Raw genomic sequence first — 25,274 nt, 5'->3', positions numbered from 1 at the left:
ATACCTGCTCAATCCTGCAGTTTTTCTGCATGTGGAACTACACCATAAATTTGTCACCAATGTTTTCTCTGATTTCCATCAGAATCAATTCACACACTTCCCTGTTTTTTTTTTGTTTTTTCCCAAAACCTCATATCACTAATGAGGAACAGAAACTTCATCTTGGATGTACCTCAAGTATTGGGATTCTGTCTTCAGTGAACAGAGCTATTTAGGAGGTCATCTAGTGGCTTTGTTACCTTTATGGAATGAATGAAAGGGCATGCAATCTTGTTGCAAAAACGAAGTGGATTTCTGGTGGTATCTTGCTCTGCTACCAGTTGTCAGACTCCTCCACCGCAATTGGTGAGAACCTTCTCCACCAGAGCAAAGCCTACTTCAGAAGCTTCTCTTTGGGGTGTACCTCTTGTTGACCTATGTAAAACAGCCACGTGGAGTTGTATCTAGACCTTCCCAAGACACTATACCCTCGTGCACACCTCCTCAGCTGATTCATAGATTCATAGAAATGTAGGGCTGGAAGGGACCTCAAGAAGTCGTCAAGTCCAGCCCCCTTCATTGTGGCAGGACCAAGTAAACCTACACTATCCCTGACAGATGTTTGACTCACCTGTTCTTAAAAGCCTCCAATAATGTGGAGTGCATGATCTCCCTTGGTAACCTATTTCAAAGTTAACTACCATTATAGTTGGAAAGCTTTTCCTAATGTCTAACCTAAATATACCTTGCTGCAGATTAAGCCCATTACATCTTGGCCTACTCTCTGGACATGGAGAACAATTGATCACCGTCCTCTTTACAACATCCCTTAACTTATTTGAAAAGTGTTATCCGATGTCCCTCTCAAGACTGATATACCCAGGTTTTTAACCTTTCCCCAGATGTTAGGTCTTCTAAACCTTTTATCATTTTTGTTGCTCTGGTCTGGACTCTCTCCAATTTGTTCGCATCTTTCTAAAAGTGTAGCATCTAGAACTGGACACAGTACCCCAGTGAAGGCAATACTGGTGCCCAGTAGAGTGGGACAGTTCTCTCACGTCTTACATGCAACACTCCTGTTAATGCATCCTGGAATGTTGTTAGCCTTTTTCATCACGGCATCACATTGCTGACTCATTCAACTTCTGGTCCACTAGAAACCCCAGATCCTTTTCAGCTGTGCTACCATCTAGCTACTCATTCCCCATTTTGTAGTTGTGCATTTGACTTTTCCTTCCTAGTGTAGAACTTTGTACTTGATTGCATATCATCTTGTTGATTTCATACCCATCCTCCAGTTTGTCAAGGTCATTTTGAATTCTAATCCTGTCCTCCAGAGTGCTTGCAAGCCCCCCATCTCAGTTTGGTGTTCTCTGTGTATTTTGAAAGCATAGTCTCCATTTCATTCTCAAAGTCATTAATGAAAATGAATAGTAAGGGACCCACTAGACATGTCCTCTTGGTTTGACAGCAAACCACCGATAACTATTCTGACAGGATCTTTCAGACAGTTTTGCTCCCACCTTACAGTATGTTCATCTAGACCAGTGTTTCCCAAAGTTACAACATTTGTGTACCCCTTCTGAGACATTTGTCTTCTGGGCACACCCCTTCTCCAATGAAGATAATTTTTTGGGGAGAGGCCCTGCTCAGGCCACTGCTGGCCCCTTGCCTCCCGGGGTCCCAGCTACCGGCCTGGCTCAGCCCACTGCTGGCCTGGGTGAATGGGAACTGGGGCCGGCAGCCAGGATCCAGCTGCAGGAGCTGGCGGATGGAACTTCAGACTGGCAGCGGTCTATCCCTGCTATCCCAGCCCTCACCGCTCACCACTTTTCTGGTGCCCCTCACTCCCGACCCGCAGCCCCTGCTGTCCCAGGCCTGGGCTCCCCAATCACTGTTCTGCCCGTGCCCCTCACTCCCGACCCGCAGCCCCTGCTGTCCCAGGCCTGGACTCCCCACTCACTGCTCTGCCCGTGCCCCTCACTCCCGACCCGCAGCCCCTGCTGTCCCAGGCCTGGACTCCCCAGTCACCACACTGCCGGTGCCCCTCACTCCCGACCCGCAGCCCCTGCTGTCCCAGGCCTGGACTTCCCAGTCACCACTCTGCTGGTGCCCCTCACTCCCGACCCGCAGCCCCTGCTGCCCCAGGACTGGGCTCCCTAGTCACTGCTCTGTCAGTGCCCCTAACCCGCAGCCCCTGATATCCCAGCCCTGGGCTCCCCGTTCTCCGCTCTTCTGGTGCCCCTCAATCCCAACCCGCAGCCCCTGCTGTCTCAGGCCTGGGCTCCCCAGTTACCACATTGCTGGAGCCCTTCACTCCTGACCCGCAGCCCCACCTGTCCAAGCCCTGGGCTCCCCAGTCACCACACTGCCGGTGCCCCTCACTCCCGACCCGCAGCCCCTGTTGTCCCAGGCCTGGGCTCCCAGCTCTTCTGGTGCCCCTCACTCCCAACTTGCAGCCCCTGTTGTCTCAGCCCTGGGCTCCCCAGTCACTACTCTGCTGGTGCTCCTCACTCCCGACCCGCAGCCCCTGCTCTCCTAGTGACAGCCCATTGGCTGCCAGTGTGGGTAGAAAGCTTCACTTAGACATAGGCAGAGAGCAGCAGTATGCAAGTGGGCACATTCTGAGTGGCTGCGGAGGGACTTGGGGCAGTCCTGGGGGCCAGTGGCCAGGCACAGGGGAACCGACTGAGACTGGGAGAGTCTGGCCTGGGTCTGGGATCTTCCCCTGTGGCTTTGGGAGCTGCGGGTCCTCCGGGGAGGAAGCCTGCGGGAGGTGGACACCTGCCGTCTGTCCTGCTGGGCCTGGCCTCTCCTGGGTGGCCGCTGGTGGATTTGGGGTGGTCCTGGAGGCTGGTAGGTGGGTGCAGGGATCTGAATGGCTCCGGGTGAGTCCACCCCAGGCCCGGGGTCGCCCCAAGCAGCTTTGGGGGCTGTGAGTGCCGAACGGGGCAAGCGGGAGGGAGCCAGACACCTGCCATCTATCCCGCCAGGCGAGGTCGCTGGTGGATTTGGGGCAGTCTGGCGGCCGGGTGCAGGGGGACTGATTGAGTCTGGGAGAGTGTGGCCCAAGTCCGGGGTCTCCTGCTGTGGCTTTGGGGGCTGTTGGTCCTCCAGGGAGGAAGCCTGTGGGAGCTGAACACCCGCTGCCAGGCCAGGCCTTGCCTGTGTGGCTGCTGGTGGATTTGGCATGATCCTGCAGGCTGGGGGCTGGGCGCAGGGGGCCCAATTGAGTGCAGGTGAGTCCGCCCCAAGGCTGGGGTTTCCCCCTGTGGTTTGGGGGGCAGCTTTTGTGGTAACAGCTATAAACGTATTAATGCCTTGCACTTCACTGTATGCATCTTTTTACTGTAATGGCGACACTGACTAATCAAGAAGACAACTCTGCAATTTAGATACCACAGCAGATTTGGTATAATTAAAATGAAGTTAGTTTTTCTTCCTCCCCACAAAATTAGTGGGAATATGCCAATAAGAAACAAATACAAATTTCATTCAGACACGTTTAACATAGTTGAGAGGTAAAATCTATCTGGTGGGTATGTTTCAGACTGTAAAAAATATACAGTCCATTGTTCATATAGTTAAGAAAAACAATTCGGTTACCAAAAGTTTATTGATAAAAGTTTAATGTCAACTTATTTATAAAAATGAAAAAAAAATATTTTAAACATACATCGTACAATTGACCATCCGAGCCCTACTGACTATTAATGATAGTAAAGCATTTAAGGAAGTTGTGTCAGAAAGCAAAGGTTAACTCCAGGGATGTATGCTGCTTTAAAAAAAAAGTTTCTTGTTTGCTGGAACCTACATGCCTGGCCTAGTTCTTAAAGCTAATTACAAAATCCTCTTTCCTACTGGTCCAGGTGTCCTGACAGCTGTTTCTTCTAATAGCACTGTGAAAAGAAAAGAAATATTTGATGAGGTATCTGCATACAGCTCATTTCTAGTTCTTTGCAAGCAGGAAGAGAAGGCAGCACTGCTCTAAGGTGGCAATTCCCAGTCACAGCATTTGCTTACATTCAAGCATCTCTACAGAGATTGAAAATGTTTTTTCTGTTCACTTGCCCACAGGAAGTGCACAGAAAAGTGTATTTGGTCCTGAAGCCATTTGTATTGGTAGAAAAGAATTTCTAGACATGGCAGGCTATGAAATACCTTGAAGCATGGGTTTGACTTAACATCTATTTTTGTCCTTTTATTTAAAGTTAACTTTACAAAACTTAGAAAGGTGCACCAAAAAAAAGGAAACTTTTTCCTGGCATTTCCCCCATTTTCTTCCGCTGACCTACGTTTCTGGGGTGCTACAGCAGCCTAACAGGGCAAAGACCATATAAGAATTAGGGGGAAAACAGAAGCCGGCTATTCACACTTCACTGTACAATGGCCAATGAAGTAAAGAAAGACCTTTCTTTCTCCTGCTTCTAGTATTGTCTTCACTCTCCTGGCCATTGTAGCTCCCCAGAAACTTTTGAAATAATCTTCCAAAATACAAGAATTGTCAATTCCAGACCTGTCTCTCCAGCCCTCCCGCACCACGTGTCTGCAGCAACAGCTCTTCCCGCCCTCTCCACTGAAAGGGAGAAAAAGCTGAAAACTTACCACACCTCTTCCCAGCAGTGCACTGAAAGGAATGCTGGGAAATGTAGTTCTTTCCCTCCTCCAGGGCTGGCTCTATAGGAACTACAGCTCCCAGGGCCCCCTGGTGGTTCTCAGCTCCCAGGCTGCATCTGCCCTTGCACATGGGACCCCGAGCACCTGATTGCTTTGCTGGTGCCTGGAGCCAGCCCTGAACCGGCCTGAAATGTGCTGCATGCTTTTTAAAGTGTAAGTTTAGCACAATGTATTTTCATTGAAAGCTGATTTGATCAAGGAATATTATCTGTAGTTAGAGAATTGAACTGCTGGTGTCTGCTGACCATTTCCTTTAGATTTTACCAACAGGAGCACTCATCCTTTCTCACCTAGTTCTTGGGCATAGACCGGAAAAGGAAAGCAGGTTTTCTGCCTCCTTTTTTTTTAATTCTGAATCCATTTCTCAGCTTTCAGTGAAGTAGCCATTGAACAAACTAGTTGAATAAGCTGAAATAAAGAAAATATTCTCTCTGCCGCATTGTAAGAGGCGTCTGTTATCACAATCCAGTTAACACTTCAACAAATGTACTTCCAGTGCTCAGTACAGCGAATTCCACCACTTCGGTGGCTTAACTTTCTTTAGAATTTCAGCATAAACATGTACTGCTTTAATATGAGTTAGTTTATTTTAATAGATTATACTATATTTAAGCTTTAACATAAGTTGTCACAATTTCAAATTTAATTTTAAATAGGTTTATTTTTTAAAAGAAAAACTGATGTAAATAACACATCCTGATTTTTATTTTTCAATCAGATGTATGCATTGGCAGATACAAAGTTTTCAGAAGGAAACAATGTTGCCTCTTTTAAAAACCCAACTTCCTTTTTTCAAAAGAGGTGCCCTTTGTTGTTCACTTACATCAACTCTTCACATGGTAAAACTGGTCACTCTCTCTTTCCAATTCAGGTAAACGGCAAGAAACAAAAAATGGACACGTGGATATTCTACCCCTTGTTAGGAGAGATCACAGATCCATCCCCACCTCTGGAATCATCCTGGTTATCTAGTAATTGGTCTGTATGTGGAGATGATACCAACACACCAACTTTCCAGTACTGCACAAAAGAAAGGTATTAAATAAATGTAATCTTAGGCTGTTTTCTGGAAGGCTGAAAATTGTATTGGGCAGGAGTGTGAGGGTTTGGTTCCTAAGTATTATAAGAAAGAAGTTATGGGATAACTACAGAAACTCATGGGTAAGAAATTACCACAATGTAATAGTATTTCTCAAATAACTCTGGAAATCATGGTTATACTTTTTTAATGTGTGACCTAAAATATCTTTATTAGGGAACGTACTGGGAAATTCAAGTATCAGACAAATCTTGATCTTTTGTATAATGACAAATATTTACCTTTTGAAAAAGCCTCCTTGTTACATCACATCGTTATGATCCTTTGTGGTGACAGAGGGAGCTGTCTTCTGTAACAGCAGGGGCACGGTGAATGCCAGTTTCTTCCTGTTGTTACTGCACAACACAAATGGATGAAGGTTAGGGGACTTATGCGTGTGAATCTTCATCACCACCTGTATCGTAAGTGTGCATATGCCGGCTTTCTGGGGTTTATAGTCTAGTCCAGTGGTTCTTAACCAGGGGTGCGCAGAGGTCTTCCAGGGGGTACATTAACTCATCTAGGTATTTGCCTAGTTTTACAACAGGCTACATAATGATTTTGTAAGCAAGCAGTTTTTAAGTGAGGTGAAACTTGGGGTACACAAGACCAATCAGACTCCTGAAAGGGGTACAGTAATCAGGAAAGGTTGAAAACCACTGGTCTAGCAGCTTAAAGCACATTACCTAGCAAATAAATAAAAATCACAAACTAACCTTAATATACCAAATAGATTGGATATGAATTAGCAGATTTTTGTCCAGCGAAATGATACAAGGAGGCTGCAGGTTAATAGGGGCCAAGCTGCACTTGCTTTACAGCTTGGAATCCCTCTGTCTTTTATTCACAGGCTAGAAATCCTTTAGCCTAGGTCCAGAACTTCCCCCAGGTCAGTCTTTGTTCTCAGATGTTTCCAAGAGTCTTCCTGTGTGGGGAGTGAGGAACTCCAGATGATGTCACTCAAGGGGTTAAAGGGAGAGATTAAGGAAGATAAAAGCATTGCTGAGAAGTTAAATTATTTTTTGAATCAGTCTTCACTGGTGAGAATATTGTGAAGAATCACAGAAGTGTAGGACTGAAAGGGACCTCATTAGGTCAGCTAATCCAGTCCCCTGCGCTAAAGGTAGGACTACATGACTGACCAGTTCTGACAGGTGTTTGTCTAACCTGTTCTTAAAAACCTTGAATGAAGGAAAGTCCACAATGTCCCTAGGCAACTTGTTCCAATGCTTAACCACCCTGACAGGAAGTTTTTCCTAATGGCCAACCTAAACCTCCCTTGCTGCAATTTAAGCCCATTGCTTCTTGTCTTCTCCTCAGCGGTTTGCAAGAACAATTTTTCACCTCCCTTCTTGTAACAATCTTTTTTTGAAAACTATTATCATGTTCCCCCTCAGTTTTCTCTTCTCCAAACTAAACCAATTTTTTCAATCTTCCCTCATACACATGTTTTCTAGAACTTTGCTGTGCTCTGGACCTTCTCCAATTTGTCCATATCTTTCCTGAAATGTGGTGCCCAGAACTGGACACTGTACTCCAGCTGAGGCCATTATTGGCAGGCAGTAGAGTAGAAAAATTTCTTCTTGTGTCTCACTTACTCACCTCCCTCTTTATAACAGCCCTCAGTGTATATGAAGACAGTTATTAGACTTTCCCGTAAGTCTTCTTTTCTTGAGAGTAAACACGCCCAGTGTTTTTAACCTTTCCTCGTAGAACAGGTTTTCTAAACTTCTTATCAGTTTTTTTGCTTTCCTCTGGACTCTGCAATTTGTCCACATCTTTTTAAAGTGTTGTGTCACAAACCGAACACAGTACTCCACCTGAGTCCTCACCACTTTTGAGTAGAGGGGGACAATTACTTAGTATGTCTTCTAGACTCCCCCAGAATATTAGCCTTTTTAGCAACTGCCTCATGTTGTCTCCTATTCAATTTGTGGTCCTTTGTAACCCCCTGATCCTTTTCAGCTGTACTACTGCATAGCCAGTGATTCACCATTTTGTAGGTGTTGTTGCTCTATTTATTCTCAAGTAGAGTTTGCACTTGTCTTTACTGAATTCCATCTAACTGATTCGAGACCAATTCTTCAGTGTTGTTTTGAATTCTAATCCTGCCCTCCAAAGTGTTAGCAATCCTTCCCATCTTGGTGGGATCTTCAGATTTTATAAGCATACTTTTCACTCTACTATCCAAGTAATTAATGAAACTATTGAGTAGCGGCAGCTTCAGGATGGACCTCTGCAGGCAGTAGATACATCCCTTAGTTGGCCACAGAACCATTGATAACTACTCTTTGAGTATGGTCTTTCAACCAGTTTTTTACCCACTTTATAGTAATTTAATCATTTCCCTAGTTTGCTGATGAGAATGTCCTCTGGGACAGTGTCAGAAGCCTTAATAACATCAATGTCTCTCACCTACGGCTTCCCTCTAACTTCTTGGCCAATAACCTTGTCAAAAATGGAAATCAAGTTAATATGGCATGATTCATTCTTGACAACTCCATTTATAACCCTGTTATCCTCTAGCTGCCTACAGCGAGATTGTTTAATAATTTGTTCCATATGTTTCCAGGTATCAGAACTAGCTCGACTGGTATCTAAGTTAGCCACTGTTTCACAGGAGTGGAGGGCAGCAGATTTTTACATCTATTTTAAAAAGGGTCTGTGGGTGACTGGAATTACGATTCACAAAGCTTTGCATCTGTGCCTGGCAAATTTATTGAAATAACTATTTAAAAGAGAAAACAAAATGTTTGAAGGATCATGGTATGATGGAGTTTTACCAGCATGGTTTCTAGAGAGGAAAATGTCTCATTATTGTCTTAAAATTCTTTTCAGAGGGGTAGCTGTGTTAGTCTGTATCAGGAAAAACACTGAGGAGTCCTTGTTGCACCTTAGAGACTAACAAATGTATTTGGCATAAACTTTTGTGGGCTAAAACCCACTTTGTCAGATGCATGGAGAGAAAGATACAGTAAGCCGTATATATATCACAGCACATGAAAAGATGGGAGTTGCCTTACCAAGGTGGGGGGTCAGTGCTAATGAGACCAATTCAGTTAAGGTGGAAGTGGCCTATTCTGAACAGTTGACCAGAAGGGGTGACTAACAAGAGAGGGAAAATTGCTTTTGTGGTGCTAACAAGGCCAATGCAATCAAGGTGGACGTTGCCCATTTCCAACAGTTGACAAGAAGGTGTGAGTATCAGCAGATAGAAAATGTATACCTACTTATTGTATTTTTCACTCCATGCATCTAATGAAGTTGGTTTTAGCCCACGAAAGCTTATCCCCAAATAAATGTTAGTCTCCAAGGTGCCATGAGGACTCCACATTGAAATTCTTTGAACGTGTCAATGAAATAGTGAATAAAGGAGAACCGGTTGATGTTTATCTGGACTACCAAAAAGGCCATTGTCCAGGTCCCTCAATAAAGAGACTAAGTAGTCACAGAGTGAGAGGCGAAGTATTCTTATAGATCAAAATCTGAATAGGAGCTAGGAAGCAAAGGGTTATGTCTATACTGCAAGCATTACAGTTGCATCTGCTCAGCTGTGGTGTAGATTCTTGCTACAGTGATGGAAAGGGTTTTTTTGAAATTCACTCCCTTGAGAGGTGCTACCTAGGTTGACAGAAGAATTCTTCTTTTTACCTAGTTGGTGTCTATATTAGGGCTTTGATCGGCTTGATTATGTTTTCTAGGAGTGTGACTTTTTCAAAACTCTAAGCAGCATAGTTAGGTTGACCTAAGTTTTAGGTGTAGGCCAGGTTTAGGAGTAAGTGGCCAATTTTCGTCTTGTCAAAATATAAACCGTACGGTGCCTCCAAGGTTTCATACTAGGCTCCTTTTTGTTTAATGTATTAATGATCTGTAAAGGGGGGTGAGCAGTGAGGTAGCAAAATTTTCAGCTGGCACAATTCCTTAGGTAAGTCAGGACTAGAGGAAACTAAATAAGCTGGGTGAGCAGGCAACATGATGACAAAGAAATGCAAATGAGAGGTACAATGTCCACTCCTTAGATGTATTACAATGTCCTAAGTTAACTGTATCAAATCAAGAAAAGGATGTGGGCATCCAACTCCCCAGTAAGCATTCTAGAACCCAAAACCAATGCTTCGTGCATGAGGGCTGAGATCTGCACAAGGGGCCACAATCCTGGTGCTTTAAAACGTGCCAATTATTCAAATATGTATTTACTGTCAAGGTATGCTAGAAGATAATACTTAGCTTCTCATCTGCAAAGAACATTATTCCATTAATTCTTGTGAGTGAGGACGCTTCCTTTTCTCCCCCTCCTCTATTTATAATATGTTACAGCTAAAGAAATCTGAAGGTAAACTTTTGTGTGTTTCCTCTTTATTGGTTGTTTTTTCTCCTGAAGATATGATCCTATCTCTCTGGGTTTTATTTTTCAGAGCACAGATAAGTCTGTTTTACTCTGGCAGTGGCCCAGAGATGTTTAGGCTAGTGTCGAGCACCCTAGATGAGGCACACAAGCCAGACCCAGTTACAGATTGGTAAGTTTTTCCTGAAAACTTGCATGGTGTTGTTTCTTCCAATTTAAAGTTTTATATCTTTTACTTACCAGTAGACATTTGACAAGACAACTTAGGTGTTGTCTGATGTAGTAATGAGTTTTAAGATATCATCATTTAAATAAGCTATCATCAAGTTAAATTGGAAAGATCTGTTACTAGTACTTCCTTGGAATAAATGAAAGTAGAAAGGCAGTCTTCTGTTCATCCTTCTATCAGCAGATGGCAACTGGAAAAGAAATGAATGTCTTTCATTACTTTCATTTTATTAAGAGGATTAATGGAGGTATGACTGTGGATATATCTGAAGGTAGAGTTAGTTCATAATTCAGAACATTCTGAAATGTATTTGCAAAAAGAATAGGAGTAGCTGTTGCACCTTAGAGACTAACAAATTTGAGCATAAGCTTTCGTGGGCTAAAACCCACTTCAGCGGACGCATGCAGTGGAAAATACTGTAGGAAGATATATATACACACACAGAGAACATGAAACAGTGGCTGTTACTGTACACACTGTAGTGAGAGTGATCAGTTAAGGTGAGCTATTACTAGCAGGAGAGAAACTCACACTTTTTGTAGTGGTAATCAAAATTGTCCATTTCCAGCAGTTGCCAAGAAGGTGTGAGGAACTGCTGGAAATGGGCATTTTGATTACCACTACAAAAAGTTTTTTTTTTCCTTTCCTGCTGATAATAGCTCACCTTAACTGATCACTTTCATTAGAGTGTGCATGGTAACACCCATTGTTTCATGTTCTCTAGGTGTGTGTGTGTGTATATATATATATATAATCTTCCTACTATATTTTCCACTGCATGCATCCAATGAAGTGGCCTGTAGCCCACAAAAGCTTATGCTCAAATAAATGTGTTAATCTCTTAAGGTGCCACGAGTCCTCCTGTTCTTTTTGTGGATGCAGACGAACACGCAGCTACCCTGAAACCTGAAATATATTTGTATTTGTAGATACTATAAAAATCTTAGGATTTTGAACTGATTGATCATTGCAGCTAAATCATTTTGAGTAACTGGCCTCCAACTGAAGAATTTGACTGTCGCATAGATAGCCTTTTTCATTCAACTAAGCCAAATGTGGAAGGGCTTATAGAGGGAGTTTTAACTATATATACACAAAGCTATTAAAAAAACCCATTATAATACCTTCCACATTTGTTTTAGTTGAGTGGAAAAGGCACTGTGCCAATTGCTATGGCAAAATTCTTCAGCTGAAGGCCAGTTACTCAAAATGATTTAGCTGCAATGATCAATCAGATAAAATCCCGAAGATTTTTATAATGTCTAGACATACAAATACATTTCAAAAAGAACAGGAGTACTTGTGGCACCTTAGAGACTAACAAATTTATTTCAGCATAAGCTTTCGTGAGCTACATCCGATGCATCCGAAGAAGTGAGCTGTAGCTCACGAAAGCTTATGCTGAAATAAATGTGTTAGTCTCTAAGGTGCCACAAGTAGTCCTGTCCTTTTTGTGGATACAGACTAACACGGCTGCTACTCTGAAAATACATTTCAGAATGTTTTGAAATGTTTATCTATTTCTAAGATTTATGAGCTATAATATCTAAGAGAACAAAAAATATCCCCTGAAGAGTAGCCAGTCCTGCAAATCAGTATTTTTTCTTCAATCAGCTGAATAGGATAACATCAGAAACAAAACATTAATGTTGTATCTCTTCCCATATCATCCATCTGTCTTGTCTATTTAGACTGTAAAGTATTTGGGAGCAGGGACCAGATTTATGTTCTGTAAGGTACTTTGGGGTCTGACTAAATAATACTTTTAATTATACAACTGTGCTGAAGTTTGCTAGTGGGATCTACACAAATCATATTGTAGGAACATGAAAGTTAAATTTCTACCATTTTTGTTTTTCAAATGCAAAAAATATGTATTCGTATGTAACAGAAGCGTGACTGCAAAACTTGTCCTGTCCCCCAAGTCCCAAATTTCCCCCAAACTCTGTTCCCTGTAGTGTCCCATCCTCTCCTGGAACTGCTCCTTAAAAGAGATAGTAGACAACAGCTCATTAGTTTAACTGGGGTTTGACAAACACAGTTTTGATCAAAACACTGAATTGGTTTATAGTAAAAACAAATTTATTAAACAAAAGCCCATAGTTTTAAGTGATACCAAGTATAGAAAATAGAGAAAGGGTTACCAGCAAATGAGTAAAAATACAATTTTAAGATTAAAACTTAATTTCTGCAAGTTACAATCTTGTCCTCAGCAGGTTTCCCACCTATACTTAATACCCAGGGACTTCAAGCACTTGAGTTGCAGGATCTGCCATTCTGTGATTTCACGATCTCTGATGCCTTTAGCTCCTCGAGTAATGATGCCTGTCAAGGTTCCTTCCCCAGTCTGAACTTTAGGGTACAGATGTAGGGGACCTGGATGAGAAGCTCTAAGCTCAATTACCAGCTTAGATCTGGTCTGGCTGCCACCACTCACAAGTACTACTTTCCTTCCCCGGGTAGCCTTGAGAGACTTCACCAATTTCCTGGTGAACACAGATCCAAACCCCTTGGATCTTAAAAAAAGGAGTAATTAACCATCCTCCCTCCTTTCTTCCACCAACTCCTGGTGAATCCAGATCCAACTCCCTTGGATCTTAAAACAAGGAAAAAATCAATCAGGTATATTAAAAAAAGGCTTTTAATTAAAGAAAAGAAAGGTAAAAGAAAACCCTCTGGGAGAGATTAGGATACCAGCTACTCTCACAGACAACAGATTCCAAACACAGAGGATGTTCCCCTGGGCAAAACCTTAGTTACACAAAAAAATATCCAAATACCCAATCTGATTGTTCCTCTAATTGCACAAGACAAGTTACAAAGAAATAAACTTAAAGCTATTTATTTCCTTCACCGATACTCACTACTTAATAAGAGGCTGAATTCTGGAGCTTTCCCACTCCAGTCAAAGTGAAACTGACCCAGACAAAGGGAACCTCCCTCCTCCTTTTTGAACCACCCTGTTCCTCCATTGGTTCTTCTGGTCAGGTGTCAGCTAGGCTAGGTGAATGTTTTAATCCTTTACAGGTAAAAGAGGCATTAACCTTTAACTATCTCTTTATGACAGTGCCAAAATGGTTTTTCTCTCTCCCTATAGCTTCTCAAAGTTCATTGATCCTGCTTCGAGGCAGGAAGGCTTCCTGGAGATGCAGTTTCCATCCTTCCATTTGCTGTCCTTATGGCTTTGTTTATCTTGCATGTAAATGTGCCTTCCTTATGTCTGCCGGACAAGCAGGCTGGTCAGACATAAAATACACAGTCCTTTGTCTAGGGCTGACTGGGTTATGGCCTGCTCGCCAAACTCATTTTAACAACGTAATTCTAGCACAGATGAACTCTTTCTACACAAGTCTGCATCCATTACGCAAGAATATTACTGATCAGTGAGGTTTTAGATTTCTGATAATATATTACATGCCATCTTTTGGGTAATTATCATGAGAAGAGCGTATTAAGTGTACCGAGTGTGTCAAGAATTGCTGATGTAAAGTAGTGAACCATCAGTGGGTCTCTATCTCAGAGTTTATGCAGAAAATATGAAAGGTTTTTCTGTGATACCAAATAGCTTGAGTTAAATGTCTGCTTTTAAGGTATACACTTCCTATGTTTACCATGCCTGATCATTTCTAAAAAACATATGCTGGGAGGGGAAATTCTGCCCCTCAACTTCTTCGTGCCAGATACCTCTCCCTGTGGTGAGTGAAGTGGATGCTTCAAGGGTGGGGTAACATACATTGTTGCAGCTTTTCTCCATTACCCAACTTCCTTCTGGTACCCAAAGGAGCTTCTCACAGAGATGTGATAGCATAGTGCTATATTACGCTTCCTCAGCTCTCTCCTGCACTGGGGGTCCTAGGGAACAAATTTGACTAGAGCTGATGGCATACCTCCACTGGAACTGTGTGGCAGTTGGCTTGGGGAAGAACTAGAGGCCCGGAACCAGTGCAGACGTATAGAGCATGTGGATCTCTCAGAATTGGTAGGATTTGTTGGCAGGTCCTGCAGCCTCCTGACTGGGCTGCACTCTTTCTTGCACCCAAATATTTGGTGAGGAAATTGCTCAAGGAGGATCTGAGTTCCTCCTCCTCCCTGCAAAAAATAGAATGGTGGTGACTATATAGCTAACATTGACTTTACTGACTTCTCTTAGATAGTTAGTATTTGGGGGAAAAAATCAAAAGAGTGATTTGCTAGTGCATTATTTCTCTTGAATTTTTATCTTCCCTATCTTAAAACATAATTAGTTGTCATAGAAGGTTGCTAAGAGGAGAGACCATCAGACATTTTCAAGCACTGCAGAAGTCAAATCTGTATCTGGTGGCTTACAAATGTTATTAAACTTCGAGCAGGATGATGTATATATTTAAAACAATGACTGGAAAACCTTATAGCAAGTGATTTAAATAAATGTTTTCTTGCTGGGGGCAAAAACATACTTTTCTTGAACAAGGAAAATGTAATTAAAAAAAGAAATAAGGAATCAACTTTGCGGAGATATTGGGAAGGTTAATTTTGTCTTAGAATTCTATGGACTCTTTCTATGGAAAGTGCTCCAGAAGTTCAAATGTCAGTACAGAAACTCTTTAAGAATCAATAATGAAGTTTCTGAAGATATGAAGGGCAAATAGTTGAGATTGAAGCACCATAATGTGACACATTAAAAGTAGACTAGGAAAAACAATAAAAAATAGACTTCAGGAAATAATTATCTGCTGTCAACAGTTAAGTACGCTAATAGTTTTTTATAACTAATTCCTGTGACATAACTGCTTGAAATCATATCTTTAGCAAAGGTCTTAGTAGTAGCTTTGCATTTTGAAAAAAGAACACTTAAATCTGAACAAAGTTATAATGTAACATGAATGTGTTTGGTCATTCCTAAAAGTGCAATTCTATTTGTTACAGGAATTATCTGTTGAGATTGTTTCCCCCTATGTTGGCATCTGACACTGGAAACAATGGTGACTTGTCAGGTCTGTCTTCTGAGCACTGTTTACAAAGTAAAGATTTTCCAAACCCGATTGGCACACGGGGACTGTTACCAAGGACACTTGCAAAAGTTATCTGCTGTGGAGACTTACACAGAGTGTTTGACGACCATCTTACAGAGTCTTTGCTTTCTCCTTCTGAGCCTTATACTCAGCCATCTGCTGGGATCTTGAACATTTATCCTGAAAATCCTGCTTTTGAAAATAATGCCATCTTTCAGCAAGAAGGATTAGTGTTTCAGAATGTACAGTTTAATCAGCATGTGTGCAATTATCATAAGATGAACTTAAATGGAGACCATGAAAAGAATTGCTCTGATTTTAGTTATTTTTCTTCTCAGTTTCGAATGAAAGATGGCGCTGGTATTCAGAAAGAATATTGGGAAACTGACCAAGCAAGAGGCAAACCTATGAAAAATGACGAACAAGCACAAGCAAAGTACTCCAATGATTTATCTAGTCCACCTACTAATGGCACATGGGGCGAAGTGTTCCAGGACAATCATCTGGTTTCTAAAAGATATGAAAATTTTACAGCTTCTCATAAATCACAGCCATTTAGTCACCCACCGCTTTATTTTTTCAATCAACCATTTACTAAAGAAAATCGTTTTCCTGGAGGAACAAATAGAAACCCACAGGAAGCTCACATGCAAAATGGCCAGAATAGCTTCAATTTGGGGGAAACCTGTAATAACATTGAATATAAGAGCCATATGAATCCTAAAGAATGCTCTCGTAAATCTTGTGACTATCATTTACTTCTGACAACTGCTCTACAAAATAGAAATTTTCATTTGTCTTACCGTGGCCATACTACTTTCTCATTAATGTCTGATTTTAAGCAAAATGGCCTATTTTGTGAGGAATCAAGTGCACCATACTTTGCCTTTCCAACTCCTTTTAAGTATAGGCCTCGAAGAAATTGCCTTTGGCCTGCTAATGAGATTGTTATTCAACTGGATAAGTGTTATCTACAGAGCAGAACTCTGAAGGAGGAGAGGAAAAAGGTAATAATCTATCCCATGATAGACTTGTATGTAGGAGGTGATTATAAAGGAACTGCTAGCTAGAGTAGAAATTCCTGCAATTTACTGGTGAAAAGGAGCCAGTCTTGCTGCCTTTTTGCAATATGGTGACTTTCATTGTACTCTAAATATTTTGAGCCCCATCTACAACAATCTATTTTGAGTCTGCACAGTTGTAAGAAGATAGCAGACAGAGTGAATGTCGTACAATTTTGCATGACACTGAGGTTCACCTTTTGTTTTTCAGCTGCACAGGAGTTAGGACAACTTGTTCAGCAGTAATTTTCTTGAACTAAATTACACCTGATGCCAGTGGTTACTTAACCAAGTACCCTCTTTGGCCAAAGTGTCTTATGTTATCTGGTGGCATGGATCCTATTCTTTGGTTCATGTTGTTCAGTGCAAGGTCGGTAGCCAATAGATACCACCATCCGTGGATCGTGGAAGAGACCACTGATGTAAGCCTGGATGGTTGGTAAAGCAGGGCCTTTATTAGTCCAGTTCTTTTTGGATAGTGCTCAGTTTGGCATGAACGGAGGGAGGGCCAAGAGGATGGTTGTTTATATTCAGGGGCGGCTCTAGGCAACAGCAAAGCAAGGAGGTGCTCGGGGCGGCTCATTTGCAGGGGCGGCAGGGATCCAGCCTGGGAGCTGAGAACCAGCAGGGGGCCCTGGGAGCTGTAGTTCCTTGGTTAGCTCCCTGCGTGTAGCACCAGCCCTGGAGCAGGGAAAGAAGTACATTTCCCAGCATTCCCTTGGCCGCTATCAACAGGAAAGGGAGGGGGAGTGAGGTAGCTGAGACCTCATGCTGCAGCTTGGTGTGAATGGAGAGCTGCACTGGGAAGGGCAGGGAGACCCTGTCCCCATCCACTCCCTCCCAGTTCCCACCCCCTGACTGCCCCCTCTGAAACCCCAAACCATCCAACCCCCCTGCTCCTTGTCCCCTGATTGCCCCCTTCTGGGACCCCTGCCCCTAACTGCCCCTCAGAACCCCACCCCCTATCTGTCCCCTGACTGCCCTGGCTCCTATTCACACCCCCACCGCCTGACAGACTCCTTGGACTCCTATGCCTATCCAACTGCTGCCTGTCCCCTGACTGCCCCCCCTGAACCGTGACCCATCTAACCCCCCTCTCCCTGCCCCTGACTGCCCCTCAAACCTCTGCCCATCCACCCCCCCGCTCCCTGTCCCCTGACTGTTCCGACCCCTCTCCACACCCCCGCCCCATCCAACCCCTCCTGCTCGCCCTCTGGAACCCCCTACCCCTTCTCCAACCCCCCGGCCCCTTACCATGCTGCTGAGACTAGCGTGTCTGGCTCTGCACAGAGCCAGACATGCTGCCGCAGACATCTTGCTGCACTCCCCCCACAGAGTGCACAGCCCTGCCCGCCCCCAGCGCTGCCGGCAGAGGCTGCAGGGGAGGAGCGGGGGGGGCAGAGGAAGATCCAGCCGAGCTGCCCTGTCAGCCGTGCTACACTCTGCATTGGGAGGAAAATCCCGGACCTTCTGAGAGTTTAATTGCTATTTAAAACCCCCAAAGCCGGACATGTCAGTGAAAATACGGACGTATGATAACCCTAGTCGTATCCTCAAGGAGTAGGCTTTGGCCCAGATATCCCCTTCAGAAGACATCACCAGACTGGATTAGGGATAATGGCGTGACCTCACCTTGCAGTCCCCAAAGAAGGAATTGTGGGGACTAAATGGACAGTGCCCTCTCTATCTGAAGCCTAGCAAGGGAGGTACGTGGATCCCACTAGAATTTAAAATGAAAAGTAAGGGGGGGGGGGCTCTGGACCTGGGCAGCTTTAGATACAGTACCAGGCACGTAGGAGGATTTCCACCTCTGAGCCATGGAAGCAAAAATTGACTTTTCCTTTCCAGATGTAGCTAATATTCAGAAAGGGAATCTAGCACCTGCCTTCCAGATTTGAACACCTCAAAATTCAGGAGTGCTCAAACTCAGTTTGGGCAGCTGTTACTTCATTTCTCCCAAATCAAATATACTGATCCACTGTAACTTGCTGTAGAAAAAGTAGGATAAAATTGAGCAAGAAATGCTTCCCAGTGGTTATTAGGACTGGAACTGCTATTTTCAACAGCCATTGCCTTTAGTTTTATTTGTTTAAAAGGAAGACAGTGATATTGCATTGGCAAATTCCCCATAGAAACAAAGAGTGGAACAAAAGAATAATAAAGGCATCTCAGCTTTTCCTCATTTATGGAGGACAGTCTTATAATATGCATCCAGATATCCTTCAATCACACAAGCTGAAAATTGTTGCACTTTACTGCAGTTCTGTAACTATATGGGAACCAATCCTGTCTGTGTTCTGTGCACATCCAAAATTCCTGCTGAATGACCCGCCCTGGGAGCGAGTTACCAGTGGCCCAGGGCTGGGACAGCAGGAGGGTGCAGGTGGGGATAGGGTGAGAGAGCCTAGGGTTGGGGTGGCAGGGAGTACGGGGGGAGGCCCAGAGCTGGGGTGGCAGAGTGTTTGTAGGTGGGTGGTGAGGGGGAGACCCCAGAGCTGGGGCAGCAGGGGGGTGCGGCAGGGAGCCCAGGGCTGGAGTGGGAGACAGCCAAACATTTTTTTGCTTGGGGTGTCAGAAAACCTACATCCGGCCCTGTTTATATCTGACTTCAAATATAAGAGAGATGTCCCTCTAAAACACAGTCTGTTGGCTTTGTCCCATCTTTATTTGCCTAGGCCTATTGTCATGGGTGACTTTGATGTCCACGTGGATGACTTTTCAGGGCTGATATCTTCTCAAAGCCAATATGTTAAACCTGGGATTCTCCTTGGGGGTTTCAAACACAACCACTACAGCAATTGAGGGCATCTCATGTACTTGCTAGTAGTTCCTGGATTTGAGTCTCTGAGAGCCCTTAACATGGTGTTCTCAGTAGGCAGTTGGGAATTCACATCTCTAATTAAGTATGACAAAGCTAGAGTTTAATCTTCCAAGGATTATGCAAGACCCCTCTATTTCCTTGGGTCTGTACCCAAGATTGATTGTTGGTTACAGATGTTGATTCTAGATTTATGCTTTAAAGTAGTACTTGGAATTTTTGGAAGTACCCTTATTTTTACAGCCAGTTGTTAGCAGTTTAAAGTTTAATAATGACTTCTTATTGTTTTAAATGCCCCCAGAGACTTAAACAGCAGACACATCTCATGCATCTACATAGTGAAAAAATAGAAAAGCTTAGGCTATCAGATAAAACTCTGTTCTAAATATTTTAAAGGTATGTGCTTTCTCTTCAGATTGAAGCTGATCTTGCAAGAGACTTTCCAGGAGCACGAAGATCTCGCTCAGATAAGACTCCTGTTTTCCGACTTCCTGCTAACCCTTCAGGAGTGGATCGTTTGATTGGGTACCAGTTATCAGAACAGGCCAGAGTAAGCATAGTTACAGCATGGAATGTTCTGCAAGGATGAGTAACATCAGGTTATATGTTTGTGGGTTTATTATTTTGTGGAGGATTTGAAAAATTAACTCTTTTGGTGTTTGCAATATATTCGGTAGGTGCTCACCTTAATAAGAAAAATGGAAAGGCTTCGTGGTACTCCTGTCCATGAGAATATACCCAAAACTTTAGAACGTCATTTGGAAGCTATTCATGTTACACAAGCGAGGCGGAAAGATGAGATTCATAATGCTGCTAATCCACAGAGACAAGGAGCATCTTATTATAATAATGAAAAGGGTAAATACTTTTGTTTGCTTTGTAGTTCTACAATTCAATTTGTAACACATTTTAAATGTTGTCCTGGCAACAGGTAGACTTACTCCATTAAACAGAAATTTTCTCTATACGTGGGCTTTTGACTTTAAAAGAGAAAAATCCCTCACTTGTATCAGGTAATTTCTACATAGACTTTACTGTTTTGTGGTGTTGATTTTTAGACCCCTTCTTGTCATAAGATATTTTCTCAGTTAAAAAAAGCCCTCTTTATTATATTAAATAATCAGACTTTGTTAAAGACCCTGGATGAATTCCTACTTGTTTCAGTGCATGCTGTTAGTTAACAAGTAGATATGAGAGTTATCACTGTAAAAAGGTAGCGTACGACTGGGAATTGTTATCAAACAAAAATATCTGCCAAGTAAGCAATTCAGCATCCTTAAGCAGATTATTTTCATTTTAAAAAAATTGAGCTTATTCTTTATTAATAGTGATCGAGAGTGGACTTTCATCCTTCTTAGCCTACAAAGTAAAAATTCTCTTTGTCTTACACTGCTCGTTAATTGATGTTTTGTCTATCACAAAACCACTACAGTAACTCCTCACTTAACACTGGAAAGTTATGTTCCTGAAAAATGCAACTTTAAGCAAAACGATGTTAAGCGAATCCAATTTCCCCATAAGAATTAATGTAAATGAGGGGATTAGGTTCCAGGGAATTTATATATATATATATATATATATATATATATATATATATATATATATATATATATATATATATATATATATATACACACACACACATACACACACACACATGCACACAGTGTATACGTTTTAAACAAACAATTTAATACTGCTACACAGTGATGATGACTGTGAAGCTTGGTTGAGGTGCAGGAGTCAGAGGGTGGGATATTTCCCAGGGAATGCCTTACTGCTAAATTATGAACTAACAATTGGCTGAGCTCTCAATGATTAACTCTCACGCTCTACGAGGCAGCAGGGAAGGGTGCGGGGAGGGACAGCTGCTGCACAGAGAACTTAGGGGAGCTGGGAGCTGCTAGGGGGGCTACTGGTCCACGCTGGTTCCACCCACCCACCAGCTAGTGGCAACGGGCTGCTCTTCCTGCAAGCAGTGGACAAAGCAGGTGGCTGCCAAATGATGTTAGAAGGGAGCATTTCCCAGTTTTAAATGAGCATGTTCCCTAATTGATCAGCAGTGTAACAACGAAACAACGTTAACCGGGATGACTTTAAGTGAGGAGTTCCTGTACAAATTTGGCACGATTGACAGCTTCTGCTGAGGAATGACAAGCAAGAATTTTTGATGACACTGGTGAATCAAAACCAGGTGTTGTTGAGACCACATCTATCCAATTTGGAGGCACCAAAAATATTTTTTTTTGTTTTTTGTTTTTGCTTTGTTAAAAAAATAAAAAAGGGAGAAGGGTAACGCTTAATGTAAGATAGAACTCAAGGATCCTAAGATTAAGCATATTGTGGGCTAGTGCTATCCTGCTAGCAATGAAAAGAGCAGGCTTTACTCCCCAAATCTTGGGGTTGAAGAGTTGGAGTTCACCACCAAGAACAGTAAGTAAATTCCACATAGAAAAGTCCAGACTCCAAAAGTGGAATCCACAGTCACAGCTGAAAAAATAAGACCGTCCTAATCCTGTGGACTTTTTCCTCTTAAAGATGTCAGATAGACTAGATAAGCTATCATAACCCCCGCCCCTACACACACACATTTGAGCGAGTAGACAGATTCTTGTAGACTTCCACTGCAATTGCCTTATTCCAAACAGGGACGGAAGAATTGACTCTTTGATGACAAATATCTCTGGCAGTTTTATCCATGCTAGCCCCAATCACATTTCCAGCCAGAGCCTGTGTGGATAGTGCACTAGTTAAAAGGCAGTTTTGGCTTCATCCGTGGATTATATTTTCAAGCAAGAAATGGTGATTGTGATCTGTGTAGCCCAGAGGAGAATGGCAGAGAATTTCAAGTAGAACAAAGTCTGTCTTCCTCCACACATGTTCTCCAGAAAGACCATACATACTTTAAATCTTGCATCTCCTTCCAACAAGTCCAGATGCAATAGGAAAGACCGTTCATCCCATACAGGCAAACTGAAGATTAGATCTTGCAGGAGACAAGGCAAGAGTTAGTCTTTCAAGGTGTTTTCTCCTTTGTGATTTTTTGATTTGTTATGATTATCCACAAGGAATAAGTATCTTACACAGAGCAGTATATCATGGTTGACCATATTTAATGTTGCAGAGAGAGCCGGGATAAAGGAGGAAGGCTGCCCTCCAACCATCTACATCAAGAGAACATCCATCTGTGCCAATAATACAGTGTTTGCTCCATGTTCTTGGCTGAATCCAGATATCTTGGTTTCAGACCAATGAGACTGAAAGTGGTCTATTGCTAGCTTGCTGGGAACCCTAAAGATTTCATAGTGGATACTTGCCAAGTCCAATGCATCCAGGGTGTAATTCAGTTTGTTCTGTGATTGAAGGCCGAAAGGTGGACATACACACTGAGTGAGGCATTGGCTTTCTCCGTCCAGTGAAGCTCCCATTACGTTTTTTAAACCAAGCAGGAAGGGTGGGTATAGGACTTGCAGGTTTGGGATTAAATCTCCTCTAGGGTGTGCAAGAATTTCTGTGTTGTGAATGGGATGAACTCAATGAATGACAAATAAGCTTATGCTCAAATAAATTTGTTAGGTGCCACAAGTCCTCCTGTTCTTTTTGTGGATACAGACTAACACGGCTGCTGCTCTGAAACATGTGATTGTCACACTATCTTGAAGGAAAGGAAATTGTTAGTACAAAGTTCTCTTTTTTCTTTGATTTGTACGTCAGCACCATTTGTTACCAAGAACCCGTGTTCTGGAATCTGAATTTATCTCATAACTTAAGTGCATTGGAAAGCCTAGAATATAACTAAAGAAATATTGGAAATATGGTTCTTTAATACCAGGGTGCAGTCTTTCCTGTGGGATTTCATTACTGTAATACATAGTGCTGGCTGAATTCAAGAGATTTTTGTCTAATTGATGGATGTCATGGTTGTATATTACTTCTGTTGTGATGTGGTTGCATATTCTTGTCGTTTTAGATGTTCTTGCTCTGGTAGCTGCCATTAAAGGGTTAGCTGTTTCCATACGCAAGGCTCGAACTGCTTTATGGTGTGCCCTGCAGATGACTACCAAAAACCTCCTTAAGCACGGCAGTGAAACAGAAGGAGGGTTGAAAGGAAATAGCACACAAGAAAAAAATAGTGCAGATCCTGAAGACCAGGGAAGCAAAAAAGAAAAACATGAGAAACCAACGCAGATTTCTGAATAACTGCAGGGAAGAAAAAAAGAAAGAAAGTGAATTGACTTGTGCTATGGAGAACTTTTTTGCTAGGTCATCAGAAAAAATAAGAATCACCAGCGGATCAGTGCTGCAATTTTATTATTGTGATTCTGGTGTTGACAAATATTTATTGTAATAATGTTATTGCAGTTTTAATATTGCTGGTATTACAGAGTCTTCTGTGTAAGAGAAAGATTTTATTAATCAGGGGAACTGGGCAATAGATGACCATTTTCTCAACCACTTAGCCAAAGCTCTGTATCAGCTGTGACTCAAGCCATGAGCTGAGAAACCAGTGAGTGGCAAGGCTCATTTTGATTTTTTTCTTCATTTTCAGAAACATTCCATATTTATTTTAATGTTTTGATTAAACATTCATTTAAAATTCTGTTTTAATAAGATACAGTTGTATCTTTTGCCAAATCTTCCTAGTAATCAGATTTAACGATTTACTCAGGAACTATGTATATTATATATAAATATATACAGAGTATATAGGGGATTTTTGAGGAGTAGGGATGTTTGCAAGATATTTACACAAAGCTAACTATACTAGGTTACCAAAACCCTTTAACTGATTTGTTTTAGCATGAGAAAATTTCATATGTTTAATTGCTATTACTAGTCTTGATTCTGTTGCTTAGACAATCAGAACGGTTACATATCAATGTGACTGTAGAGTGAGAATTAGAAAAGGATGGACAATTCATACTTTGATCTTATCATCCTACTTATGAATATTTTAATGCTTTATCAATCGTGTCTTAATGTTAGATTGTCTTTCACAATGTACTAATTACCAAGTATGTTCTTAGGTGATAGTATATTGATTGGTTTTGGAGAGCAGTTCTTGTTTAAAAAAAAAAGAATTATGTTGAGGACAGGAAAAAAACATTTAAAGACTTAAAATGAAGATTCTTCTGTTTCATAATATTATGATGTTGAATTTGACACTTTCTTGATAAATATATAATTCTCTTTGCATATACATGTGCTTGCTAAATATTCCAAACAGTCTGTAATTTTGGACCTGTGAATGTTTCTAGAACATCTGTAGTCTTGTAGTTCTATTAGTACCAATACAGTATCAATGGTAGTACTATTGTTAATGAGGTGATGAGTCAATCATTTTGTAGAATGAAAAATCACTAATGCCTCATTTTGATCCACTGATTAAACAGAGGAATTATTAGAAGACAGAATCTTGTTAAATTATGCTCCACTTTTTCTAAAGAAAATTTAATCATTAATGGATGGTTTCAGTGGACATTTTAAAATCTTAGTCTAAAACTAAAAATTGGTACCGAAGAGAATTAGTTTAGTGCTACCTGAGTGCATTTTGTGTGTGTGTGTGTGTGTGCAATCTGTTTGCACTAATATCTGAAGGTCAAATGTGTTTTTGTGAAACTATAGTCGGTGGTTTGAAAATGTTTCAGAGTTCACAGTATTTGAGTTGTTGATAGAATTTTAAGTTTTTGAGTTATGATTCTATGTTAACAGGAAATAGAATTTGAAACTCTTGATTTGCATTTTTGTTTACAAAATAATTGGAGTCTTGCAGGATTGTTTTGTAGTATTGGATGTATTGGGCATTGTAGCGGGGTAACCACCCGCTCTGGCCCTGGAGGCTTGGAAAAGCGCTGCAGAGGGCTGGGGCTGAGCAAGGTAAAACCCCAGCTGAGTGGGGGAAGGGGCTGCAGCTGGGGCCACCCCCCAAACTAAGCAACTGGGCCTTATAAGGAGGCCAGGGCAGCCAGCGGGAGCAGCCTCTCTCTGACTGGAGAGGGAGACAGGCCTGGCTGCTGGGGAACTCACTCAGAGGACCTAGAGGGAGGCTGGGCTAGAGAAAGGCTTTAGGAGCTGGGAAGCCCTAGGCCAGTAACT

The 25,274-nt window shown here is 42.1% G+C and overlaps 1 protein-coding gene across 1 annotated transcript; it reads left to right on the top strand.

The window, feature by feature from the left end:
• Window positions 1–4,365: 4,365 nt before the first annotated feature.
• On the top strand, window positions 4,366–23,378 carry LOC115643685. The gene is given in 11 exon segments (XM_030547702.1): window positions 4,366–4,377; window positions 5,528–5,691; window positions 10,150–10,251; window positions 15,214–15,340; window positions 15,342–15,384; window positions 15,387–16,306; window positions 19,594–19,728; window positions 19,856–20,036; window positions 23,149–23,236; window positions 23,238–23,275; window positions 23,278–23,378. Coding segments are annotated over 11 exon segments (1,911 nt in total).
• The last annotated feature ends 1,896 nt before the right edge of the window (window positions 23,379–25,274 follow it).

This window comes from Gopherus evgoodei, unplaced genomic scaffold (genome assembly GCF_007399415.2).
Source record: "Gopherus evgoodei ecotype Sinaloan lineage unplaced genomic scaffold, rGopEvg1_v1.p scaffold_67_arrow_ctg1, whole genome shotgun sequence".
NCBI lineage: Eukaryota > Metazoa > Chordata > Testudines > Testudinidae > Gopherus > Gopherus evgoodei.
Note: the sequence above shows the minus strand (reverse complement) of the source record. Positions and strands in the feature narration are given on the sequence as shown.